Source organism: Epinephelus fuscoguttatus, linkage group LG14, assembly GCF_011397635.1.
Source record: "Epinephelus fuscoguttatus linkage group LG14, E.fuscoguttatus.final_Chr_v1".
NCBI lineage: Eukaryota > Metazoa > Chordata > Actinopteri > Perciformes > Serranidae > Epinephelus > Epinephelus fuscoguttatus.
This window is the reverse complement of record NC_064765.1, coordinates 10,986,873-11,009,883: the sequence shown is the minus strand read 5'-3', so window position 1 is coordinate 11,009,883 and position 23,011 is coordinate 10,986,873. Positions and strand designations below refer to the sequence as shown.

The 23,011-nt window shown below is 41.0% G+C and overlaps 2 protein-coding genes across 4 annotated transcripts in view; both read left to right on the top strand.

The window, feature by feature from the left end:
- The window catches only part of hadhab (hydroxyacyl-CoA dehydrogenase trifunctional multienzyme complex subunit alpha b), a 91,433-nt gene that overhangs the window by 21,568 nt on the left and 46,854 nt on the right, over positions 1 to 23,011 (top strand). The window contains exon 1 of one of the 2 annotated variants that reach the window (XM_049596813.1): positions 20,578 to 20,850. The exons of the other annotated variant lie outside the window; for it this stretch is intronic. The gene's annotated coding sequence lies outside the window, so the exon portion shown is untranslated. Of the gene's footprint in view, positions 1 to 20,577; positions 20,851 to 23,011 lie in introns of those variants that run through there. 2 annotated transcript variants of the gene reach the window in all.
- On the top strand, positions 126 to 16,521 carry asxl2 (ASXL transcriptional regulator 2). Of its 2 annotated transcripts, XM_049596802.1 has the most exons (12): positions 126 to 304; positions 2,452 to 2,534; positions 3,684 to 3,792; positions 3,942 to 4,083; positions 6,359 to 6,477; positions 7,493 to 7,613; positions 7,911 to 7,970; positions 9,721 to 9,881; positions 11,209 to 11,305; positions 11,455 to 11,560; positions 13,033 to 13,762; positions 14,184 to 16,521. In XM_049596802.1, exons 1-12 carry the CDS (start codon positions 248 to 250, stop codon positions 15,996 to 15,998), a joined length of 3,600 nt encoding a protein of 1,199 aa, XP_049452759.1. In that variant the 5' UTR covers positions 126 to 247; the 3' UTR covers positions 15,999 to 16,521. The 2 variants fall into 2 exon arrangements, with proteins under 2 accessions (XP_049452759.1, XP_049452760.1); XM_049596803.1 differs by lacking the exons at positions 126 to 304; positions 2,452 to 2,534; positions 3,684 to 3,792; positions 3,942 to 4,083 and adding an exon at positions 4,148 to 5,671.

Sequence of the window (23,011 nt, the reverse complement as noted above, 5' to 3'; positions counted from 1 at the left end):
CCTACTGTATTAAGAGCTGCTGTGATCCTGGGCATAATTGCAGTTGACAGCTTTATAAATGTGTGGGGGGAAACTTGAAGACTTTGCAGTGACAGCTTTATACAGTAAGATGACGTTTCCTTGGGAGTCACATGACTCTTTACAGTAAGTCCAACATGGCAGACGGAGTGGATCTTACGCGGTAACTAAAGCAACATTTCAACTGGAACAGACTAATTCAACACTACTGTGCAACAAGACATCCACAATGACGGAGAGACAGAAGAAAAAGAAGGGGAGGACGTGGGCGGAAGCCGCTAAGACGGTATTCTTGGTGTTTTTATTTGCCGTTTGTTGTGGTTGTTTTCCTTGAACGCTCCCACTTGTACAACTGTGTTTATGAGTTCATGACCTGCTAGTAGAGACGAGATGTTGCGTACACCGCGCAAGGCCCGTGTTGACGGTTAGACATTTGGTGGACCGCTGTCACTAGCCGTGTAGCTGTCACTGCTGAGCATAAATGCGAGCGAGGTGACTGTCAGCTGTGTGCAGCCAAGCATCTTCCCAAAACCCCCCTGTGTGTTGTCTCCACACGGTGCCGCTGACATGTTTGTCACGATTTGAAGTCGAATGAAGTAACCGTTAAGTAAGCACGTCGGTGTTGCGCGCTAGCCAGGTTAGCACGCTAGCTCCTGCTAACGTGGAGTTCGTCAACAAGTTTGTTTGATATCAGCTGCAAATAAAACACAGTGAAACAAACAGTATCCATATTAAACCAATCCACATACGTCCCCTTAACTCCACACTAGCCCACCAAGGTAGTGTATTGCATGCCAACGTTTGGCGAGATGTCACAATACAGTAATGAATGTTGCTAGCATTGTAGCTAGCTGTCTAGCGTAGCATGCTAATGACTACAACATATAAAAACTCCCAGTAAGTATTTTATAATTAAAGCGTAACGTTATTGCCTGTGTGGACATCCATTTTCCAGCGATACATACGCTTTGATGAGCTATTTATTTAAACAAGTTTGCTCACATAACGTAGCTATAAGTCAGTAGGTAGTTAATTGTAATATGGTTAGTTTCTAAACACCTATAAAATCCATTTTGAACGAGATGCTAATCATACTGCAGTAGGACACACGATATAAAATGTAATCAGTGCAGGAGCAAAATAAAGTAGCATCGTCTGTTTAATATTAGATGTGTTTTTATGATGGAGGAAAAGTTTCTGTAGGATAGCTGTAATGTGAGATCGTTTTTGTTGACATGTTTTGCTGCAGATAATGTTATTTAACGTTTATTAAAGTGATCCTGCTGCATTCCCTGTTCATATTATTACATACTAGTGTGTCAATAATATCACATAATAAACTGTACATGATAGAGTACCTTTCACAGAAATGAAATTCACAAAATGCTTCACAAAATACAAACAATAAAACATGCAATCAATAAAAACAAAGGCAGTATAACATATTAAAGATAGTAAAACATAGAATAAATACAGGCTCCTGAGACCCCAAACAGAAACATACCAGGGAATAAACACTGGACAATTTAGGCCATTTTGAAGTGATGGAGCCACTATTTAAAAGGAGCAGTCACCTTTTGTTTTGAGTCTGGAGTGGAGACAGCCAATACTGTAGGTCCTGTTCAGAAGACCTAAGGGACGTACAGACAATATATGGATGATGTATTCAGGTGCCTGACCAGGGAAGACTATACCTGAAGTATCAACAAGTATCTTGAAGTGAATCCTGAACCTGGTGGGAGGCCAGTGCAAAGAAACTAAAATGGGAGTGATATGGGTTGTCCCACTGGACCTGGTTAACAGCCTAGCAGCAGTGTTCTGGATGATTTGAAGACGCTTCAGAGAAGATTTATTTAGACAAGTAAAAAGAGAATTACAGTAGTTCAGTTGGGGGGGACAGAAAAGCAGGGATAATCATCTCTAGCTCAGGTCGACAGACCACAGACTTGATCTTTGCAATATTTCTAAATGCATGGCCTGATCAAAAATAACACCAAAATTCTTAAAATTTGACTGTATAGTTGACGAAAGGGACCCGATACTCTGGCCGACCTTTGAAGCCATGCAATCTAAAGCAATTATCAGAACCTCCGTCTTGTCTGTGTTTAATTGCAAGTAGTCTTGTTGATGACAGCCCCCCAGCCATATGTGAAAATTATAACTTAGTAATAAACTAAGCTGTTTGTTCAGAGAAGTGGATCTACACTATAGCAGAAAATCTAAATCTATTAAAGGCAAAAAGCCACAATGTTTGTGGTCTTGGATATTTTGAGCATCATGTATGGTGTAGTAGGAATGGATGCTCTGTGGAAACTTGTTATAAAGCTTCAGTATGTGAAATCTCACACTGTATGACAATCAGTCCCACTGAAATGCCTCAACTGTATAATGTTATAATGATTTTTTTTTGATGATGATATTTTATTCTTGTAGGTTTTGGAGAAATACCCTAACACGCCCATGAGCCATAAAGAGATCTTACAGGTGATCCAAAGAGAACGGCTTAAAGAAATAAGGTACATTTTCCCTGGCATCACAGCTTTACTACAGCAAATGCCCTTCATATAGGTGACATCTTCATTAAGAGAGGGAGAGAGCACACAGCTTTCTCCATCTGTTATTGATTGCTCATATCATGTACTTCACTTTTTCTTGTTCACATAGTAACGATTATTTTATCCAATTAATAATTGTTTCGTTTCTTTTTGTTTCATTGTCACTGTTCTCATCCAGAAGGTAAGAAAAAGCTAGCCCCCCCACCCCCTTATCTTAACAAACTCACTGCAATGCCACTTTGGTTTTTACCTTTTGCATGTTATTAACAATAACATGTCCTTCAGTTGCATAAAGACAGTGTTAGACTCACGCTTGTATTTCACGTAGACTTGTTATAGCCACCTGTTGCATAAATTGATTTTTCAGTGTGGTAAATTAGCTGAAGTTCTAACAAAGTAAAGCATGGATCCTGACAGCGATCTTTTTACTCTTTAGATGCAAAAGCTCAACACGGTTACATGATATTATCCAAACAATGTAGCCGTGGTATAAATTTAATGAGATAAATGATCTGGCTGGCGATATCTGGAGCCCCACCAGTGTGATTTTCTACAATAACAGATGTTGCATTTTTCTCAATCTGAATGTGTTTTAATACTAAACTTTTTGCCTTACACTAAGTAATATAGCGTGTGTTAAACTGTATGAAATAACACAAATGTAAGATGACAAATTTTTTTTTTTTTTGCTTCACTATGTACCTCTGGATGCATCTCTTGCATGACTGCTGCGGCGTTCTTGTGCACCCTTAATTAACTCAAGTTTGCTTAGAAAATGTTTGACTTAACTAGAGCAGATTTTTACGCAACAGACACAGTTATGTCAGAGCAATTTAATCTGAGACTATCAGCTGTTTACAATGATGAGATTAGCCTTGAATCACTTTTATGCAACTGATTCTGTATTAAAACATTCAGAAAATTGTCCCACAAATACAATGATGTGAATCCGACCTGAACTCGTGTGTCGTATTGATACATGATTATTTGTTATGTGAAGTTATTTCTCCCCAGATATCAGAGCAGCCTTTACCCTTCTTGCATCTTCCCCCAGCTGTCTGATTTATTGGGCAACAGATGTGTAATTTGCGTTTTTCTCTTATGATCCAGTGGAACCTCGCCGCTGGCATGTCTGAATGCAATGCTGCACACAAACTCTCGTGGTGAGGAGGGGATCTTCTACAAAGTTCCAGGAAGAATGGGCGTCTACACGTTAAAGGTTCGTCCGACACAAAGCGGCTTTCTCTTGTGTCGTGACTTTTAAGTAAAAGATCACTTGTAATCATTCATTCTGGTAATTGCTTGGCCCTTTTTTCTGTACCTATAAAATAAAGGTCATTTACTCCATGTCCTCTATTTTTTATGTAGAAGGACATCTCAGATGTGGTGAAGGAGCTGTCTGAGAAGGGCTCCGAGGAGAGCAGTGACAATCTGTCTGACTCCCAAAGCACAGAAAACAACAGCAGTGCCATTGCAGGAGAGGGCAGGAGAGGAAGGTGGATGCGAAGAGGTACTGTGCACCACACACAGGATCATTATTAATTGTTGGTACATCAGTGCATTCCTTAGGTCAGTGCTTCCTGACTGGTCCAGCCACAGGGTCCAGGTTTCTCCTTAGTCATTAGTTCAAGGTCCACGTAGTTTAATGTCGTACTTGCGTTCAGCCACGTCGCCTGGCTAGTTTGCTGTCTTTGTCAAGTAGCTGTCCATTATTCACTCACTCTACAGCAGGAAACGGCACTTCAAAAGAAAAACTCTGTGCTGGAAATTCACTGTAGTTAAAAAAAAAAAAGTCCATTTTTTTACAAACTTGACTTGTTTGTTAGTCACTTGCGGTCCATTCAGAATGAACCCACAACCCACCAGTTGGAAACCACTGCTTCTTAAAGTAGATTGTACAGACCATTATCTCCAAAAAGCATTTTTGGGTCATCAGGAAATAACATTCATAATACTGATACAGATGTAAAATAGATGATAGTACATTATTTGGTTTAAATAAGTGAAAGAATTCAAAAAATATCACCATGTCACCACTTCAAACTTTACTTACGGTTGACCGAGCTAACAAATAGTAAATATCCAGTGTGTAGGATTTAGGAGGATATATTGGCAGACATGGAATATAATCTAATAAGTATCTTTTCTTTTGTATATAATCACCTGGAAATAAGAATTACTGTGTTTTCGTTACCTTAGAATGAGCCCATGGAGTCTGCCATGTTGCACCACCATGTTCCTGCAGTAGTTCAGAACAGACAAAGCAAACAGTGTCAGAAAAACACATTTTTTTTTAACATGAAACTGCTTTATTCAATGTTTTTATTAATTTAAATCACTGGGCCTGTTTGTGTTGAAGAGGATTAGACCTCTGCGGATAATTCGGCACTTGTTCAAAACCCCCTGAAGGTCTCTTTAGTTAAACATTAGCGTGTGCTGGGCTAGCAGCCTGTCTTTGAAATGCCAAACAGCATTGGAGAGACACTGATTTGTAACGTGAGACTGCTTGAGTCAGTGTTTTTATCTGTTTTAATTACCTGGTGTGTTTTGGAGAGGACCTTTGAGGATAATTTTGCCCTTGGTAAAAACCTCCTGAACAATGAACACTGAAGGAATCCCAACCGGGAGTTCACGCTTGGCACACGGGAGAAGTTTCAACTGATTGCAATCTGCAGTCGTTACCACAAGATGCCTCTAAGTCCTACATACTGCTCTTTTCAATACCCCCAAAACATTATTTAAATTAGGTTCATTTAAAAGCTCTGTTCACAGCTGGCTTCTTTCTTTATGCGTAACTGTCACTGCTGCTCAACAATCATATAGGTATAATCAACAGAAGAGAAAGATCCTGCACTCTTGAAAATAACGCAATAAGTAAGGACTGTAGCTCTGCTCATTTGCTCATTTTTGCTGGTTGGTTACCAAGCCCCATTATGACTATGAGAGTTAACGCCCCTTCTCTGCCGCTGTTAGAAGTCATTGCGGAAACACAGGAAAACAGCTGAAGTAGCTGCAGAGGAGGCAAACACAAGTAACACCGCCTCATCACAAAATAAATTCTGGAATACACCGAGCATCAACCATGATGATAGCAAAAGGTGGGTTTTATCTTTTAAACAAACAAGCTGCATCCTTGATGTCTTACTTGAATTGTCAGCAGAGAAGCTGCAGGCTGCACAGGACGCTCGCATTACAGCAGTTTTGGCTCTTTGTGTGTCTGTGGGGTCAAATCATTACCTTATTGTGAAAGGCACACCTGATTGCACCTGATTGCGGAGCAACTTTGGAGAATGAGCTTTTCCTTCAAGTGTCAATTATTTTGTTTTCCTCAGGCTGTGCTCTCACTGACTCTCATTATTTCCCTCTGCCACTTGAATATTTTAAGTGACTGTTAAAACAGGAAACTGTATTTTCTCAGTATGACCCGTGACCACTTCCTCATTATGCACAAGTTTGAAACTGCCAAGCAAATAACCTTGGTTTATATCTGAGTGGGAGGACTGGATAATGTTTTATTTTTGAACTAATCAATGCAAAGAGCCGCAAAGTCAAATGCAAATTAAGTGGCATTGAATAAGAATCAAGTGGAACGGCTACAGTGTGTTGAGGAGGTGTTCAGCCCATATTTAGTAATATGATATTTTAGCAAGGTAATGCAACCTGCACCTTTGTGAACAGTATTGGTTTCAGTTTCATCAAAACAAAAGCATGATGTGATAAAGTCTGTACCCCACCCTCAGGAAGTGTATTTGGTAACATCTGCTTTGTGCTTTTGTGTTTCATAGTTCCTTCCAAGCTGCAGTCACAGCCGTCCTCTCCGCAGCCTCGATGCTCATCGCCTTCTGTCCCCCCAAGTAAACTCATCTCTCCCTCACAGAAACACAGCAAGAAAGCTCTGAAACAGGTACGGATGCTTTCTGTATTCTGTATCTTTTAGCAGTTTATCGTAACTATAATGACTACATAGCTGAGTAAAACTATACTATTCATGTCTGAAATCAGTATGAGTTCCTGCCACGCCCTCACAGTCAAATCTCTGCCACCTCACTTTGCAACACACTAATACATCGTAATGTTTTCATCTTGTTTTTCTTGTATTTATATACCAAGATTAGAGTTTTTAAAAAACAGTACTGATCTGAATCTTACACCTTTGGTCCATGTCAGAATACTCACTTATACTTTTCTGCAGATTTCACCACATCTATCTGAACTTTTCTGCTGACACGTTGTCAATAAACACGTATGTAACCCACGCTGGCGTGTCAGCAGGCACCAATTATCCGTCCATTCCCTGCCTGTATAACATCTTGTGCTAATTATTTAAAGACAATGAGGCGTCGGGGAAAGTGCCTATAGCTGGTTTTACAGTATTAATGTCCTCATAATCCACCCTGTTCACCATTTTCCTATTGGCTGCTTTGTGCCTTTTGTGTTCCATTTAATTAGATTGCACTTGATTGCACAGATTGTAATTCACTCCATCTGTGCTGGTGTGGAATTTTCAGCTCTGTAAGACCAATTTGTATTCATTTATTGGGCGTAGGCAACACTAGAAGATGGCGATTTGGCTAAAATATTAGTGCCTGGGAGACTTATTGTGTATTTTCCTTCTGTGATTGTCTTTTTGTTTCAATCAGCTGAAACAAAACAGTGGACCGTCTTGGATTGCTCCTTTAATCTGTTGACATTGTGTTTATGAGGTGATCAGACTTCTCGACAGATTTACAAGGCAGAGTTGATTTATGCTCGTGTTATGCAACCTATGTTTCATTGCTGCACTGTTATTTAGCTGTTATTTAACCAGGCAAGTGGCCCTGGGGGAGTAGTTGCAGGGAGACAGAGGGTTACACACATTCACGCTCTCTTTTTCTCATTCTGCTAGCTATTTGTTCCTTTCTTATTTTGCTCATTTTCAGGCCTTGAAGCAGCAGCAACAGAGAAATCAGCGCAGACAGGGGGGAATGCCAACCACCTCCAGTCCTAGATTGCTTCTGAAATCCATCAAAGACATGGCTGACAACATTACTACAAAGACTGGTAGGTGGTAGCTATTATATTGTCACATACAATTTAAAAAGAAATTAGCAGTGGTCACTCTGAATATTTTAGCAATGTTCATTGCATGATATTACACACAGTGTCGATGATAAGTGATATTAATGCAGTTGAAGGTATTGTCCTGTTATTACAGGTTTTCATAAGTACACAACAAAAGGCACTATTATTATTATCCAAACATGACTCATGTAATTGGCAGCATTAGAGTGGAAACAGATCTTTGCTTTGCTATTTCTCTGAGCTTTTCCTTCCACTGTTTTCCCTCTGTTTAAACAGACTTATGTCACCCAGTTGTCCCCAGGAAGGTTTCTCAGAGGTCAGGCCGCCTTAGCGCAGGTAAGTCAGACATCTACTTTCATTTAATCAAGTGGTCTTGAACTCTTAACGGGTGATGGGCTGGTGATGTTCCATATTTTTGTTAGTGTAAACAAATCCAATGAAAAGACCAAAACTGACAATCCTATCCTGCTATCAAGTGTTGTCTGTGTTGCCAAAGCTTAGTGAAGACTATTCCTCTGTGCCGTAGTCCTCCATTGTTGCCCAAATATATTACAGACCAAACAGTTGAACTGGCTGGCATGTTGTTTCATTACAGTGAACACACAATACTGTATGTGTGCCGATGTGTGGGCATCTCTGCATCTGTCTGTCCACAGCTGCTCTCGCAAAGTACTGGACCAGTCAGCCTAATATTTTGTGTGCACATTTATGACGGTATGCTCCAAGACCTTTTGTAGTTGCAGTGATTTACAATTGTTGGAAAACCTGTTTTATTGATTGTCTTATATCGTTGTTGACCGCTATCAAGTCCTTAACAAAATCATGTAGCAAATGCTTTGAGCAAAAGGTGTTTCCAGCGTTCAGCTTGGCTGAAAACACCAAGCTTTACCGTCTGTTGCAGGCCACATTTCGGCCTTTGTTGTGGCTCAACGAAACAACTAGAGCATGTGTAGATTATTCCATACCTGGCATGTTATATGACGTTAAGTTAGGCATGATGCAAGATGAAAAAGAATGAACCCATTTTGCTATCTTTGCCCGCTGCCATCTTGACTATAAGGGAGTCGGGAGGGACAATTTCACCGGGCACAGTGCCACGTGTATTGTCCGGAATTGCTACAATCAGCTCCAGTGACCGCCAGGCGTTGATCTGCACTCTCACTCTCACATTTCCAGTTTCTTTTTAGTCAACCTCAGCTACTCTTTTGTGGTGCCACAAATACTCCCTAGTTCACCAAAAATGTTTTAATCCATGGACTTAAAATAGTCCCCATTCAATGCACTATTTACTCCTGTTGGAGCAGCATTTACAAAAAACTACAATGCCCAGCTGTTTTAGGCCATTATGTAGCCTTTTTAAATGAAACTATAGTGTATACTTGTGTTTTTAATGGTTTATGTCTTTAGTAGGAACTTATGTGCTTGGGGTTTTGTGCTGTATACAGGGTGGGAAATACCCTGGAAATCCAGAGTTCTCGCTAGAGCACAATTTGAATTTGCTCAGCGAGTCACTCTGGCAATCAGTAACGATGCTCATTACCTATGCCCTTGGAGCCGAGCTGCACCAATCACATCGGTGTATCTGATATAGGCGGGCCAGAGGCAAGCTAAACAGATGACGACAGCGCAACACCAGTTGTTTGAAACGGCTTTGGCCGCTACAATGAACGAGTTAGACTTTGCTTTTTCTCTAAAAGAGGAACAGAAGACGGCGCTCGAATCTTTACTTTGCAAGAAGGACGTTTTTGCTGTTTTGCCGACCGGATACGGCAAGAGTCTAATCTACCAGTTGGCTCCTCTGGTAGTGCTCTGGATACGTCACCCCGTGTATTGTTCTGATTGGTTGTAGTGTTATCCAATTGCGTGCAGTGATATTTTCAAATGCATGCTTGGTGCCGCCCCTCGAGTTGGGCCATTTTCATTACTCATAGCCAGACCCTAAATTAGCAGAACAAAAATGCTCAGAAGAAAAACAAATTACTGACCACATGTGAGAGTAAATTACTCAAGATGTCAGTTGCAAGATCGGCATGTTTCTACACTGGATCAGTCTTGGCTTACATCTGTTTCCTGTTTTGTATTGCAGGGCAGCTGAAACGCACCAAGTGTAAAATAGATGTGGAAACACCAGACTCCATTTTGGTTAACACCAACCTGCGGGCGATCATCAACAAGCATACCTTCTCTGTCCTGCCCCCTGACTGCCAACAGAGGCTGCTCAAACTTCTGCCTGAAGTTGACCGGCAGGTGGCTCTAAAATTATACATACTTTTATGCTGTTGTTGCATTATGTGGCACTACATGTAGAGTGTGCAATATTATACTGTATGTGCATGTCTTTTCTATCAATCATCATAGTGTTTAGTGTGTCTAAAGGGAAATTTCGGTTTATTTCAACCCGTCTCCTGTTGTCCTAAATTTGGTTCAAGTGACTAGTGACATACAGATAATAGTTAGCATGTTAGCCATTAGCCTAGATACAGCCGTAGCGTCAGACCTAACGTAAGAGAACGGGCATCCCTTCAAGTGCAAAGTTAGTCCACTAAACAAGCTTTTTTTCCACAAAGACCGCCTCATATCGTTAGGATAAATGTCAGAGAACATATAGAAAACGACATGTAAACATGTTGTCTTACCTTACCGGTGTGCTGCCATGTTTGTTTACAATGTAGCTCTGCTTTCCAAAGCGGGGCCGAAATATCGCGAGAACAAGCAGCGATCTCATAGCGTGCATGAACAAGCAGCAACAGCTGGAAGGCAGAACCGGACGGTCGCCTGAACAGAGGAGGAGGAGGAGAGAGCGAGGCGCAACAGGTAACGTTAGAGGACGAGAGAGGAGGAATGGCTGCCACAAGGCTTTAGCTCTGGAGATTGATGGTGTACCTGTGAATGCTGTGCCCCAGTGCCCACAGAAGAGGAATGCCTCTGTTGCAAGGAATGGGACCGGTTGCAGCCTTATTTTCAAGGTCTGGATGCGACCGAGGACGAGACACCTCCACCTGGAATAACGTTAGTATCCAGCTGGGCTTTATCTAGAGCTCGCGAGATATATTTCGGCTGCGCTTTGGAAAGCAGAGCTAGAGGGATAAACAAACATGGCAGCACACCGGTAAGGTAAGACAACACGTTTACATGTCGTTTTCTATATGTTCTCTGACATTTATCCTAACGATATGAGGCGGTCTTTGTGGAAAAAAAGCTTGTTTAGTGGATTAACTTTGCACTTGAAGGGATGCCCATTCTCTTACGTTTTAACAGATCTGATGCTACGGCTGTATCTAGGCTAACATGCTAACTATTATCTGTATGTCACTAGTCACTTGAACCAAATTTAGGACGATAGGAGACGGGTTGAAATAAACCGAAGTTTCTTACAAAACAGTTATTTTAAAAATGACAAACAAAATCCCTGGACACAGTTTACACACAACTAACTTCTTTACAGCATTAAATCATGTTCACTGACTCTACATGTTTGACTTTGCATCACACACAGGAAGCATAAGTTGACATACTGCTGCAGTGATGGCAACTGCGATGATGTTAGTCATAACATTGTGCCTCCTCTCCCCAGGCTTGCATGGACGGCCTTCTGAAGGTCACTAGTTCTGCCTTAAACAACGAGTTCTTCACATCAGCAGCTCAGTCCTGGAAGGAGAGACTGGCTGAGGGTCAGTGCAACTCTTGGCGACTCATAATGACAGCATTCAGTTCAAAAGAAAAATTATGTCACCAAGGTTCAGTGCCACTACACAGATCCAGTATAACTTTTCTTTTTTTTTCTTTTTTTTTTTTTATTATGTAACTTTTTGCTTTGCAGGTGACTTCACTCCTGAGTTGCAGCTACGAATGCGCCAAGAAATTGAGAAGGAAAAGAAAGTTGAGCACTGGAAGGAGGCCTTCTTTGAAAACTATTATGGTGAAAAGTAAGTTCCCCTTTGTTGTATATTATTTAGTTATTTGCTAATATGATCCAGCTTTAGAGAAGTTGGAAGGCATATTTTGGTTTTAGAATTTCCAAATCCATAAAGCCCTCTACGCCAGAGGTGGGACCAAATAATTGTTTTACAAGTCACAAGTCTCAAGTTTTGTACTCAAGTCCTGAGACAAGTCCCATGTCTTAAATTTTGAGTCCTAAACTAGTCATAATGCTCTCTTGACCAAATCTATTTAATCAATATCAAATCTACAAAAGTGCTTAATATTTTTTAAAATGAGTATTATTTATCAAAACGTTCGTTGGAAGTTGTTTCATCTCTGTCTGTAATATTTGTCTCACACAGTTGCATACCGCAATACTTTTTTTTTTGTTGACCACTAAGTAGTTTCTGTATGGAAATTGAATTATCTTTGGTATCATTTCTCCAACTTGCGCTCAGTAAGGTAACATTATTACTGAATGGTTTTCTCCTGCAGCTCAACTGGATACAGTCAGATTGGTTCAAACAAAGTGGACCTGGCGTTAATGTTAGTTGATTAAGGGAATGAAGGAAATTAAATGATTACTGGCACACTTTAAATAATCTGCGTGTAATCTTTGGGTTTGGGGGAAGGTATCAAACATTTTCCAGTCAAAAGGCTCAAGTCCAAGTGAGGTCATGAGTCACTGGTGTGAAAGTCCAAGTCAAGTTGAAAGTCTGACTCAAGTCCAAGTCATTTGACTCAAGTCCACCCCTCTGCTGTTCTCTCTTCACATCATTAACATGACAGAATATCTCATTTGAGAAATGCATTATTATTAAACGGTGGTGTGTTTGAAGATTATTTTGATCTGAATGAGATTCCAAATAGGATGTGACCACCACCCTCATCTCCCTCTCACATTACAAGTAAGATTTCTTCTCGGGAACATTAGTAGTGGAATTTAAGTGTTCATTCACAGTATTCACAGCATGTTGAATTGCTTTGTTTCCAGCAACATCATAGTACTTCAAGAAAGGCTAAATCAAAATGAATCTGTTTGCTGCTTAAAAATGTATCTAATTCGGAGGCTGATTGATTGTGTATCAATATGCAAGTTGAAGCTTTCTCAGTGGATGACATACAAAAGACTGAACACATTATTTCTGGTTTTTAAGTTTAATACTTGCCTCTCTTACGCCATACTGAAGCCTCTCGTCACTCAGGTGTAGTATATGTTTAATTAAAGTTAGTTAAAATTAACAGTGTAGGTAATCTGACTAACTTTCATTTTCAAAAAAAGTGAACAGACAACAGTTATGTTTTCATCTGTATATCTATCAAACAATATCACAATACTTTGTGTGTATTCCTCATAATTCATTTAAAAGCTCAGTGTTTTATTAAATCTATTTGTTCCTTTTTAGGGAGAAAGTACTTTTTTTTGATTTATTTCTTTGTCTGTCTTCCTACCTCCCTCTTCTCTCACTCTCTGTAGTTCTGGGCTTAGCTTTGAGGAATCCAAAGAGCTGACAAAGGCTGATGTGAATCAGGAGTCTGCCAGGCCCCAGTCCCATGCTCATCAGACAGTACCTGCCGCTCAAGCACCAGAGCATCCCAAGGGCACCAAGGACAGCAGCCAGACTGATGCTGCTGCTACCGCTGTGAAAGACATGAAGCCAACAAAGGAGCCTCTGAAGGCACAGCCTGCTCAGAGAGAGCCAGTCTTCACCACAGAGCCCATGAAGACGCGGCGCTCGCAGTACACTGAGGATCGCAAGTTGAATGCAACAGCACAGTCTGGGCCAACACCTGCAGTGAAAACACCAGAGGCTGAGAAGCAGACTCAACGGGCCGCAGCAGGTACAGTGCCTGAAAAGGAGCATAAAGAGGAAGTGAAGGAGGAGAAAACTGAACTCCCTCAGTCGCCTGTGAAGAAGAGCTGTCCACCAAAGGCTAGTTCAGAGTTGAAAGAGGATCAGCCGGTGTCTGTGGTTAAGCCTGCTGAGGAGAGCGAGGAGGTCATCTCTGAGCCCAGTGGCCCCTCAGAGCCACTGAAAAGGAAATCTCCCTGTGAGATTGGGGATGAACTGACACCAGAGAAAAGGCCCCGTATGTCCTCAGTCTCCTCTGTGTCCTCAGTCTCCTCTGTATCTCCTCCAGCGTCATCCATATCCAGCCCGGCCACACCAACTTCAACAACAAATCAGAGGGTTCCACCACTCAAGGTAGGAAAAATGTGTAAATGCAAAGTCTCTGATCTATCTTATGAATTAAAATTTAAAAAACTCACCACTTGTAGGTTTTAAAGGCAGCTCTGACAAGTTTGTAGCCTGCGTCTTTACAGAGGGCTCCAGCTGTTGTCTGCTTGGATTCACAGCAGTTAGAGTGGATGGAGTATATGGCAAAAGAGAGTCAAGGCAAAAAAAGTAAAAAAAAAAAAAAAGACTATATCTGCATTTCTCTGCTGTTGATAGTTATTCTCAGTATGTCAAAAACCATTTTAACTTTCCCAGTACATCCCTAAATTAGCTATTTTCGGCACGGTCTTGTAGCTGTAAGTGAGAAGGCAGTAACTAAACACAGAAGTTAATTTACTTGATGTATATCTTGAAACAATTCTCTGAAATCTCCTTTTTTATTTTGCAGATTCCAGTGTCAAGGATTCTTCCTTTGTCACCAAGCCAAGTCTCACCCAGGACTCCCCTCCCGGCCCCGCTTAGCAGCCCAGGCCGTACTGGTGCTCGCACTTTGGCTGACATCAAAGCCAAAGCTCAGCTCGCCCGAGCACAGCGAGCAGCGGCTGCCGCGGTATCATCTGCATCGAAGGGAGCAGTCCCAGGCCCGGGGCCAGGGGGAGGCAGTGGTGAGCAAACACAGCCATCGCCCAGCCCCAGCCCAACGTCCCCACAGGCATTCACCAGGTTACCAACCTCCAGCTACAGCATCAGTCAGACCAGTACGCCTCCTTCTCGCCCACTGGACTCTTTTGACCAGCTAAGCCCAAACCAGTCTCAAGCATCTTACTCAAGCAAAGCTGATGAAAAACACAAAGTTCATTTTGTTGGTACTGTCAGTGCAGGGCCTCATAGCATTCAGTTGCAACCCACTCCGTCATCTGTGCACACTCTGAAGGGACAGGAAAACCAATCACCTGCTGGATCATTACCCAAAACCAGCTCCTGTATCCCTGCAAACAATCCACTGGTCACTCAGCTTCTGCAAGGCAAAGAGGTTCCCTTGGAGCAGATCCTCCCAAAACCGCTATCCAAGGTGGAAGTAAAGATGTCAAATTTATCCTCTGGCAGTAAGGTGAAGACACCACACCCCACTGAGCCCCGGGCTGATAAGCAGATGTTCCACCAGTTAAGTACAGCAGGACGAGCAGGAGTGTTCTCAGAATACACGAGACACCACAGGGATCTTCCTGATAAGGAGACTCAGGAGCAGATTGTGCAGGCTCTAATGCAGAGGAAGGGCCAGCAGAGCCAGCCTTATGGTGGCATGGGGCCTCAGCACCCTCAGTACAAAGTCCATCAGCTGGTGCATGCAGAAGAGCAGCAGGACCAAACCAGGATTTCAGTTGGATTTCTGGGTCGTAAGAGGATGCCAAGGCCTGCTATGACGGGACATTACCTGCTCAATGTGTCCACATATGGCAGAGGACCAGATAGCAGGAGACTGCATCAGTCTGTCATCCCAAACACATCTGTGTCAGGTTTTAAAAGGGAAAGCACAGAAGGAGAGGAGGCGGCTAAGGATGAAGAGCCAGCCAGGAAATGTTTCTTTCCCGCTCCCGGGGTTAAAACAGAGCAGCAGGGATACTCCATAACCAAGTCTGACGAAGCAGCGAGCATTGAGCATTGCTCCAACGTAAAGACTGAGCCTGGATCAGAGGATTTTGACGCCGGTGCCGATAACGACAGCACCAGTGCGACAGCCAAAGACACCAGCCATTTTTCTCAGTCACACCGAAGGCACCTCGAACTCTGCAATAGTAACCAAGGAAACTCCGAGCCATATCTTGCCCAAGTGGACCCCAGTCACCAGCGGCAGTCTGCCTTTCAAACCCAGAGAACGCTCGATAATCAGGAAGTCGTGGCAGCATCATGCTACGGTGGCACTATCAGCATGTCTGTACCTCACACTTTAAACCACAGTACTGCAGGCATCGGCTCTTCCACAGCCTCTGCAGAGGCTGATGGCCGCGGTGTCCATGGGAGCGTCATGTCTTTTTCAGTGACTGTCACCACCATACCTGCCGGTCACTCGCTAGACCACGGCAACCAGGGTGAGCCCTCACCTGAGCAGTCGTTCATGGAGGGCTCCAACATGGAGGACGTCCAGTCCAAATGCTACTGCCGACTGAAGGCGATGATCATGTGCAAAGGATGTGGAGCCTTTTGCCATGATGACTGCATCGGCCCCTCGAAACTCTGTGTGTCATGTTTAGTTGTACGATGATATGAAATTAATAATACTTAGAAGATGGTTTGATTTTTTATTGATGTGAGACACAAAGCAGAAGCAGGTCATTCAGAATCACTGCTGGAGTGACGCATGTTAGCCACGCTCCGCACAAAACAACCAGCACGCGGTTGCTGTTGGAAAAGCAAGGATTTACACTGGATGGTCTTTTGTTTCACCAACATGTATGAAAAGTTGTTCTGTGCAATTTTTTGGTAGAAATGTCAATCAATTTTCAATCAGATCAGTAGTGTGTCAGATGTGTGACAAATATAAAATCTGGCAATGTTTGCACTCGGCTAGGATTAGTGTGATATATTTTTTTAAATATATATATGTGTAGTTTTTAAAAAAAGGAGGGAAAAATGAATGTTGCTATTTTTGTAGAACATAATGACTGTTGTGTTTAAGACTGACACTTTTTATTATTGGGCCTAATCATCAGTTGTGGTTTAAAGGCAAAAAAAAAAGGGCGCTAATGATAATCATTGGTTATAGAGTACCTCCTGGCATTTATGCACGCATGGCAGGGAAGTGCAACTCACAGTAACTATTTTATATAAAAAAAAAACTGTACATTTATTACTGAACACACTCAGATTTAAGAACATGTATCGTTTTAGAAAGAGAATATAGATGGGATTTTGAATGATACCATGAAAACAACTCATGAGGATTGCACATCACATCATTTTTTGAGTAACAGTTACAGAGCGAAGCACTTGAAAACTACCTGGATGTATGGTAATGACTGCGTACAGCACTTACATTCAAACATAGGGGGAAAAGAAGAATCATTTATATATATATAAATATATATATATATATATATATATATATATATATAAATGCCTATATGTTCCTTTTTTGAGATCTTTTCCATTCCAGGTCAAGGTCTAGAGTCACTTCCTACTGTGTGAACCTTCATTTTCTCCCCAGAAAAGCCCGTTTATAGACGTTGTCTCCCGTGAGATGGGTATTCTCATGCTTGTATACCTGTACAGACAGATCAGCAGTGGCAAACAGTAAAAAACACTCAAGGCAAAGGGGAGAAAATGAAGATGATTTTGTTTTTTTCACTGTAAATATTTGCTCATTAACGGTATATGCCTAGATGTAGAAATTTATTTTATTCGTGCAGCACACTTTGCTTGAGCATATTTTTGTTTATTACAAGATTATTTTTACTGTGGAAAGAAAATGGAGAAGAACAGTACGTTATGCTAAAACGCTAAATGCTTTATCACAGAATGATTGAGCATAGCATGCTTTGGTTTTACACAATGAATTGGAGGTACAATATGACACTGATTAACAGGCGGATGTAACATTTCACTTAAAAATGGCCTTTTTTTCCCCAGAGAATTGGGAGTCAAATTTATGTTTAATGTGGTTTGAAGTTTTATAAACACAACACAACATTGGATCATGTTTATATATTGTACAGTAATGTATGTTTGTGATATACATGGATGGACCAGCACATTTGTGGTGTTGTAACAACCTTGTAGCTGCATTACAATGATGTTAACACAATATAAATGCTTACCTTACCACATATTAACGTACAAAAAGGCCGATGTGAAGTGTTACCTCAGCTGGTTTTTCACGTGTTCATGCTGAATGCAAATTAAGACGCATCAACTTTATTTTGAAAACTCCTGGAGGTGAAAAGTAGGCCTGTTTTATATAGCGATTATTTACAAGGTAATATGCCAAAGTCACCTTTAAAGAAAACAAAATAATCAGAACTTGTTTTTAATGTCTGACTAGTTAATCAAAGTAATATATTTTAATTAATATATTTTAATATAAAAAATCTATTTGCTAATTGTTTTTTTTTTTGAAAATCAACAGGGTATTTACTATAATAATATATCGGCTGTCTGTTGTTCCTATAATTTTGTTTAGACTGGACAGACCACCATACAGAGAATAACTTGACTTTTATAATTCAAATTGCCCAGGTATCAATAATCTGTATGGCCCAGCTTTTTTCAATGGTTCCGTTGGTCTATATTTTTCCATAGGGATGTTGTCCAATGTGTGTACCCTTCTTAGCTGTCTACATTTGTGTCATTACCTTATGAAAACAAAATGACATGTTTTTAAAAGCACCATTTTTAGGTCAGTGGATGAATCAAAGTCCATTTTAAAATGTATTTGTTATTAAATGGGGGGTTTGTCTCGTGGAAAATTGGTTTTAAGATGGTAGGGCTAGGATCAGGACAGGTTTCCATATATTTAGAATAGTCATTTCATTAAAACAGTATTTGATTCTGTTAACACAAATTTAATGTGTCCCCCATAAATATTTAGGTCTTATTTGGTTGGACATGATGTTAGGATGTTGTATTTACTCATGTAGAATTGGGGACTGGATCGCACTGCAAAAACAATTAACAAAAACAATCAGTCAACCCAAACGGCAGCTGAAATCTTTGTTAATAAGGACTGAAACGTGAGTCAGGCAGCAGTCCCCACTGTCACTGAAGTTATCTGTTGTGTGTGCATTCAGGAGTGGAGTTTATATAGAACTGGCCAGAAACTGTCATGGGCAATCACCACCATTTTTAAAAAGTCACATTTATCACTAGGGGAATTTGTTTAATATGTCTGTGTCATTTTGTCTCCATTTAAACTCCGGGTGAATGTAATATAGTAATCAGCACTTGTAAACAAAGTGTATTTTATCAGAAGTTATAGACTATTATGAATAAATAATGAAAAGAAAAACAATTTGTGTGTGTGTTTACTGGTGCTTATATCACAGAGGGGTGTAAGAGGCAGCCTGAAGTTGACTCGACAACATGAAGTTAATAGTCTATAAAACAGATATACAGATGTCATTCAGGGCAATCAGATTGGGCTTGATCTAATATTTAAAGCAGCAAATTTATAGTGCCACAAAAAGCAGTTGTTTGTGTATACTGAGACATCGCTGTGTTTTCTGCAGGATAGTGCCATCAAAACATTATTTTATTTTGTTGTATTTGTTTTTTTTAACCATGACATCCTGCAGGGATAGGGCCATCAAAAGGGGTTGTATTTTACCAAGACATTACTTCGTTTCCTGCAGGGATAGTGCCAGGAAAAGCAATTTTCTTTTAAAGATTATTGTTTTGGATAGGATAGTCTATATGTGAGGTGGGGGAGAGAAAGGGAGGGATGACATACAGCAAGGGCCCACAGGCTGTAATTGAACCCATGGCCGCTGCAGCAGGGACTTTGTCTTAATATATTGGTCCCTGCTCAACCTACTTAAACACCGGGTGCCCTGAAGCAGGTGTTATTTTATCCAGACATAGCTGCATTTCCTGCCAAAATAGTGCCTGGAAAAGCAGCTGACACATTTCTTGTTGAGATGGTGCCACAAAATGATTGTTTTTTCTACAGAGACATGGCTGCATTTTCTGCAGGTTAGCGCTTTCTTTTGTTTTTTGTTTTAATCAAGATATCACTGTGTTTCCTGTGGAGATAATGCCACGAAAAGCATTTGTTTTTTATCAAGACATTGCTGCATTTTCTGAGGTGGTGCCACATAAAACAGTAGTTTTTTAGTGTGACATTGCTGTGTTTCCTGCTGGGATAGTGGCATGAAAGCTTTTTTTTTCTGTTTTATCAAGACATAGTGCATTTCTTGCCAGAGTAGAGCCACAAACAGGAGTTCATTATTGCAGAGACGTTGCTGTATTTCCTGCTGGGATAGTGCCACAAAAAGCAGTTGTTTTTTACCCAGACATGGTTGTGTTTCTAGCAGCTTTTCATCCACCAAAAGGGGATATTTTAAGCCATAACATGATTTTTTATGAACTATAACAGATTTTTTGTGCCTTAACTTATCCACAGATTTACCACAGTGTTGTTGAAACATAAAGTTTCAACTTATCCGCTACTTAATAATGTACACGTGTAACATATGTGTGGTTTGCAGAAACGTAGGGCATGAAAGACAACGATGACTTCTTCTCTTGGTTAGTAGCAGAGAACAGCAGAATGACTGTAGTAAACATTAATAACAATGAGAGAGAGGGGAAAAAGCACAGCTGGTACCAGTGTATCAATACTGTGAAAAATAAGTAACACTATGCCGCTGCTGTTCATAGGCTTTGCTGCATTTAGAGCCATCCACCAGACCAAATGAGCACACAGAGAGACTAAACATGATTTCTTTATGTTAATAAGCAACATAAAATGAACTGGTGACACAAGCCTGCTGAGTCAATACATTATCCAGGAGAGTTCTGTGTTTCTATGTTTAATAGGAATACAGAGTGAGGTAAAACTCCCACCTAGATGCTAGATTGCATTATGGGAAATGTAGGACCAAGTCTAGGGTTTGACTCAAAGTCAGGATGTCTCTGTCTGCTGTTTTGATTTTATTAATTCTTTTTTTAAATCTGTCTTTTTGAGTCCCCCAGCTTGAAACAATATGAAAGTGCAGTATGAAATGGCTGGAGGATCCCTTTGGATTAAATCAAATCAGTGTTTCGTGTTTCATCTCCACTCTTATGCTGAGGATCATAATTCAGAGTAAAAGCAGCAATAGTAGTAGTGCGCCTTTAACCAGCGTGCGTGCGCACATGCGTAAAGTATAGTAGGTGGTCGCGCATGGCATCTCCGTGCCTGCTTGCGCTCTGCTCTGCCGTCCTCTGCCGCTGGGTCGCTGATGATGCCGAGCGGAGCGGGGCGCTTGTACGTTTCGATGTGCGGCTACAACCGCAGTTCCCAAGATTGAAGTCGGATGAAACGGGAGACGAGGCTGAAATATGATGATGGATCGTCCGAGCCGTTTCTCATCGCTCGGACAGCTGTAACGTCGGCGGACACACGGGTGGATTCATCAAAGGTGAGAGTGCGGCTGTGAATCACGGAGGAAATATCCTCCTTATTCACCCTGGACCACTTATCCTCCTCATCTGATGCTGGTGCTGCTGGTGCCGATGATGATGATGATGATGATGCTCTAAACGCAACCTGCGTGGTTTTCCTCCGGTAAAGGCCAGCTCCCTGCTATGCCTCTCATTCAGCTGTCGAGACACCAGTGAGAATTGAAAAGATGCAGGATTGCCATTGTTTATTATCTCCCCCCAAAAATTTACGGGCATCACGACACATCATTCCCATTGTGGAAATAAGGTAAATAGGCAGTTAAATCAGCAATATGGCTGCGTTTGTGCTCTGCCGTAGCTTCAGAAGTGAATTTTAAGTGTTGCAGGGTTGCTCACTGTGAGAAATGAGGCTTGTAGAAACCGAGAAGTGGATGATATCAGCGGAAGGGAGGTACTGCAGTAACCGAGTCCTTATGTTAACTCGCGTCAAAGGATGTTGTCATTACCTCTGAGCTGAAGGTGCGGTTACAGTAAAATGCACCTTTACGGGCCTGTGATGATAACCACACAGTCTTAGTGTATCAAAAGAGAGATGACATCAAATTTATTATGATGTCATGATTACTAATGTGCAGATGAGTGCTTAAAATCCCATCAATTCAGACCTTTATCACACTGATCCTGGTCTGTGCCTTTGAATGTGCTCTGGTCTGTGAATTCATTTTATCCATGAATTATTAACAACTTGTCTCTGTTTCCTCATCCAACATGAAATGATCAACTCCTGCATTTATACTCATGCATTTGCTGCCATGCACCACTTTCATTTTTCCAAATATCGCCTGCCAAATGCTAGGCCTGAGTTGCCTACTCATGAATTTCTGCAGTTACTTCACAGGCAGAATATTTACAATGAACCATTGTGTTATTTTGCTGACATGTGTCTGTTGAGTCTCCCACTGCATAGCAAATGTTTTCTTCCCTTTCCCCCCCAAAGTAGCAACACAGCTCTACAGTGTGTGTGTGTGTGTGTGTGTGTGTGTGTGTGTTGCTCCCTTAAATGTGTAATTAGGCTGACCAAGTGTTTTCAAGTGCCATCATGGCCCAAAGTGAACCCTTAATCCTGACTGAGTTATGGTCATGATTTGCCCACTGAGCTGCTGAGAGCCACACGATTGATTCAGAGCAGTAAAATTGCTGTTTAATTTAGCACACAGAGTTTTTTTTTTGTTTGTCTTAGAATGCAGCAATTAATCGATCAGTCACACAACTAAAAATATTTAGCAACTATTTCAATAAGTGATTATTCTAAAGTCATTTTTCAAGCAGCCATGCCCAGTTATTCTCTGGGTTCAGCTTCTCAGGAGTGAACATTTTCTGCTTTTGTCTTTCTTATACCATCAGTGACTAAATATTTTGGGGGATTTTGGATTGTTGTTTGGCAAAAAATGAGACATTTAAAGATGTCACCTTGAGCTTTGGGAATGGAGACAGGTATGGAACCAATTAACAACCATTTTCACCCAATGAATCTTCGGGTTATTTGCCCATGAATGAACTGTTTTGTCGGTAAAGTGTCAGAAAATAGAAAAAGGAATGCATGCTCCAAAACCAAAAATATTCAATTCACTGTCATATCTGGCACAGAAAAGCATTAAATGTATACTATGCAGGATTGTCAGTTACTGTTTATAATCAGGCTCGCCAGAGAAAGTGAAAGAAAGTAACAGCCAACCCCAGGTTCCCTTTCATGTTGTGTTTCACTTTCCTACATTTGTGTTTTTTTGTGCTGTGTCTTTCTGTGTCTGCTGCTCAAACCTTTTATGGGGGTATACGCCCATAAACATCCCAAAAACAAAAATAAGAAAATAAGAAAACACAGGCAGAGGGCAGAGTCGCTGCAGAAAAATACACCACCACAGACTTACAGTGGGTCATAAGTGATGATCGAGAGGGATTATTTCTGTATGAGGCTGTACATTGATTTGTAGGAAAGCCAGTATCTTTTTTGCTGACATTTTTGGCTTAAAAAATATAGATAATAATATAGTGGATTAATAGACTAAGCTGCAGCATCAGTGTTTTTTTTAAATTATTATTTTAAAAAAAAGAAACAATACTTCACTGCAATACAGTCAAAAAACCCTGCTGGTGCCTGTAATCTGAAATTGTCCATAA